The following is a 4597-nucleotide window of genomic DNA, read 5'->3' on the forward strand; positions in this document are numbered from 1 at the left end:
TCACTCATTTCAGGACAGTAGGCAGAGCTATCCAAAGGAATCATTTTATATCTTGTTGCCCTCAAAACCTGGTTTATAGAAGTCTGTTCCTTAAGCTTCCATATTTCTGTAATGGTGAATCAAACCTACCCTAAAGTACCCTAAAAGAAAGCTGTACATAAACTTTCGCCCCCTTCACATTGGTATCCTGCCAGACATGACTTCTGTTTACTGACCAGAGAAATCTAAATCTACTGACTTTCATGAGAGTCAGGCAGTTGTATTAGTACTGCCATAGGCCTTAAGCATCTAGCCGACTCCCTGACTTTAGCTTTAGTAGGTCCAAAGCCTGAACAGAATGGTTGATGAGAATGAATGAGTACAGTACCTTGTCAGTACTTTAAAGTCTCTAAAATCTGCTAATTTAAGCAGGGCCGGATTTACTGTCTCTGCTGCCCCAAGTCCAGGTTCCTCAATGTGCCCACCTGTATGCAGGCTTCATACAAGTGATCTTGGCGACATTGATATCACTTGTACAAAACAAGCGGCGGCTTTCCCATTGTACATTTAGCCCTGCTTACTCAAAGCAGGGCTAAATGTAGAAAACAACTACCTGCCCGCACCCAGGACTGCATGAACCGGGCGTCGGGAGATAGGAATTCCACACCCCTGCTGTCCCTCTACTCCCTGCTGCCCGAGGCCAGGCCTCGGTTGGCCTTATGGGAAATCTGGCCCTGAATGTAAGTAACTTAAATTGTATCCAAATCAAGGAAAAATGCCACTTATTGCAGTTTATGAGTCTTTTAATGTAGTGGCTGCATTAGTTTTCTTATTAGTTTTTTTCTTTATTCTCCCAGTGCTGTTGTGTGTCTTGTGTTCTCTGTAGGGTTATCTCAAGCAATGTTATTAGAAGGAGGGGGGTGTTCTGTGCACAGATCCCCTCCTTATAGGAGCGGTACAGATCAGATGCCATCACTGTGACATCTGTGTCCCTCCAGACACGGAAATGACCGGACCCCATGTCTGTCTATGGGGAATCGGATGTAAGCAGACATGTGTCCGTTTACATCAGATTACCCCCCGATCGGGGACAGCGAGACGGAACACTGTTCCATTTGTTTTTCCAAACGTGACTGGAGGCGGGGGGCGGCCGGATGTAGATGGACACCACTCTGTTTAGATTTGACTGCCCAAAGACTTACATTGGGCATCCAATTGGGTCTGCCTGAAAAACTGTCAGACGGACCTGATCGGACCGCCCATCTGAAATAAAGGGGCCTTAACGCGTTTTCGGTCCAAGGGTGACAACACTCATTCTATGTACTTTGTCTACGAAAGAGCAGCATTACAAAAGGTGTGTAAGGACTACTCTTCCCTCTTCTCCATACCATAGGGGGAGGTGATCTGTAGTGCACAGAAGTAACCTGGGCCATTGCTTGAAATAACACTGCAGAGTACACAGGACAGCACTGGATTTCTGGCAGGATTAACATGCATTGCTTCATGTATCAAGGAGCAAAACACTTTCAATGGGATATATACCAGACCAAAAGGGAGCAAATAAGAAAAGTTCATTTTTAGGGCTCACACAAACTTTTATAAATTAGGACTTCTAGACAAATCAAAATGTATCAGTGTAATACAGAGAGACATTGTAGAAATGCTGTATATGAAAACTACTAATACATTGTTCTGATTCTTTTAGGTAAAGGCGGTGGTGGCCTCAACCTAGGAACCTTCTTTGCCAGTCACAAGGGGTACAGCCGCAAAGGTTTTGACAGATTGAGTACAGAAGGAAGCGACCAAGAGAAGGATGATGACGATGGCTCAGATTCAGAAGAAGAATACTCTGCTCCCCCCATCCCAGTAGCAGCAACAGCAGCAGCGGCATCGTCATCTACTTCCTGAGAAAACCAACTACTTCCACTCAGTCCTTTTGGCCTCTAGCACGTTTAAGATTGTGTATTTAATTGTAACTGTACTCGTCTCTGTGGGCAGTACAAGTGTCATGGTTTTCTTTCCTTTTCCTTCTGAGTGCTGTTGTAGTCTTCATGTGAACATTCAGAGCAATTTCGTTATCACTATAGCTAGTGTCGAAATAATACGTAATTCATGTTTTTGTTTTATTACAACCTCCTTTTCATTGTTTGATGGCATTCCTCTGCTTTTCCAATAGCACTTTAATTGCCAACATATAGAAATATATATATATCTTATTTTTTTGCCTTTAAAGTCACGACTATTTGCAGTACAAAGACGTGTGCCACATAAAATGCAAAGCTGCTAAATTTCTTCTATTTTTTTAAATTCACGATATGATATTGTGTCCAAAAAGAATTAAAAGAGAAAAAAAGAGAGAAAACTATTTAATTTTTTTGTTTCGGTGTTATTGGGATGTCTTATTTTTAGATGGTTACACTGTTTAGAACACTATTTTCAGAAACTGAATGTACTTTGTGTAATAAAGTGTTCGCAGAGCATTAAAATGAGACTACTTTGGAGTTTGTGCATAATGATGACATCCTTTGTTTTTAGAAGAAGAAATGCGTTTTCCTCATTTTCGGAATGGTACTAGATGTGAAACATGCTGCTGATGTAAAAAAAGCTGAAGCCCTCACATAATCTAAAAGAAAGGTGGTCCGCACCAAGGAAAGGTGCTAACTACAAAGAGGTTACTGCAGAAAAAATATAGAGAATACAAAATTATTTTATTAAATTACACAATGATCGCATATAAATGATTGCACCACATCCCAAACATTGTCCAACCACTCACAAGGTTCCATTCATTCCTATGGGGTTGCATCTTCATGACCACCTTTAGGATAACATAAATAAATATAATCAAGATAAGAAGCCCCAGGAGGAGGGGTGAAACGTGTCAACGCTGTGTAGCTACTGGGGTTACACATGACCACCAGGAAGTTCACAGGATTGATACAGCTGCTTCGTATATGGCTACAACGTTACAGACTGTGACACAGGAAAATCATGGACATACTACCTTGAAGGGAAAACCGGTTGGTACCTTACAAATATATCTTTGAAGTGTATCCAGTCATTGATGGAAGGAGGAACTTTGCCGTCGTGAATGGGAGTTAGTCAAATAACCTAACGGTTTGAAATTAACACACGTGGGATTCAGCCACAGGCTTGGTGATTGAACGTAATCACTCCCCTTCATAAAACTGAACACCCTTGCTAACCCTGGCTTTCAACAGACGTCGCTTAATCAATCTGCTCTTGAGCATTTACTAACGTTTTTTGAATGGATCTGTGAAGTGTGCAGCATGTTAAATTGCAGGGGATCGTTCCACTTGGATTTCACAGTTACGTCCAAGACTTAAAACACACTTTGAAGTTCACTGACATCAAGAGCTATAACTAACACCTATTCACTGTATTCACATTGTATCCCTGTGATCAATCTTGATTCAAAGAACTGTTCAATTCAAGATACGATCCATTTACCTCTCAACGCACAGTTTTGGCTATGAGTAGGTAAATGACCCCACTGCTGAGATTGTTGACAGATGTCTGCATGAAGATCTATGCATTGATCATTTATTAATCTGCAGTGGATAGATTGATTGGATCTTATGATTCTTATCTTGATTATATTTATGTTATCCCTAAAGGTGGTCATGAAGATGTAACCCCATAGGAATGACTAGAACCTTGTGAGTGGTTGGACAACGTTGTCAATTTTAAAGCAATGTTTGGGATGTGGTGCAATCATTTATATGCGATCATTGTGTCATTTAATAAACTATTTTTGTATTCTCTATATTTGGTCTGCAGTAACCTCTGAGCAAGGTGCACATGGAAGGGCTTTAAACAGTAATAGCAAAAAGTTTCCCAGCACAGTCTTCTGCAGAAAATGTGAAAGCCGCACAACCGCGCCAAGGCACCTCTATATAGTGCGGCCCTAACTCTAAACCATGAGAGTCTTCCATGTGCACCTTGCTGTAAAGCTGGAAACAAATTGAGTGCGTTTGCCATTTGTTTTGCTTGACCGATTTGGTGCAGTGACGCATGGGGGGGGGGGCTTAGCTGCCGTTGTGATGTGCGGGATCTCTTGTGTGTCCCGATGCCTTTAAGGGAGGTTGGGCTTCCTCCTGACAAACCTGCACCCAATTTGATATTTTGCCACATGTGCTCCAAGATGCAGACTCTCGTAGTTTAGAGTTAGGGCCGCACTATATAGAGGTGCCTTGGCGCGGCTGTGCGGCTTTCACATTTTCTGCAGAAGACGTGTATAACCTTAGCGGTGAGACAAGTGTTTTTGCATGCTGGCTGGTGAGTGTGCTCGGAAACTTTTTGCTACTACTTTTTTTTTTCAGTGCGGAACAGAGCGGAGCGGTGTGAACTAGCCCCATTCACACTCATTCATTTTTCAGTGCCCTACCGTTAGCATCCGCTGAAAAACGGACTGCAACGGTTCGCTTCGCAATGGATCCGGTGTGAGTGGGCCCTTACAATCCCTTTTACAAATCAATGCTTCTACGTTTGTGCTCCCTGCAGCTCTCTTCGAAATTATTTGTTCCACATTTATTATTTCTCTCAACAAGATCTTATAAAAGAGTGAAAATAGAAAGGATATACAGCACAGAAAGAA

At 42.0% G+C, this 4597-nt stretch overlaps 1 protein-coding gene across 6 annotated transcripts in view; it reads left to right on the forward strand.

The window, feature by feature from the left end:
- The window catches only part of PAM (peptidylglycine alpha-amidating monooxygenase), a 161815-nt gene extending 159347 nt beyond the window's left edge, over positions 1–2468 (forward strand). For all 6 annotated transcript variants that reach the window (XM_018569485.1, XM_018569488.1, XM_018569487.1 and 3 more), the window contains one exon: positions 1685–2468. In XM_018569485.1, coding sequence (XP_018424987.1) covers positions 1685–1887 — 203 coding nt within the window. In that variant the 3' untranslated portion in view covers positions 1888–2468. The remainder of the gene's footprint in view (positions 1–1684) is intronic.
- The last annotated feature ends 2129 nt before the right edge of the window (positions 2469–4597 follow it).

Source organism: Nanorana parkeri, unplaced genomic scaffold, assembly GCF_000935625.1.
Source record: "Nanorana parkeri isolate BGI_ZX_2015 unplaced genomic scaffold, ASM93562v1 scaffold1342, whole genome shotgun sequence".
In the NCBI taxonomy this organism is placed as follows: domain Eukaryota; kingdom Metazoa; phylum Chordata; class Amphibia; order Anura; family Dicroglossidae; genus Nanorana; species Nanorana parkeri.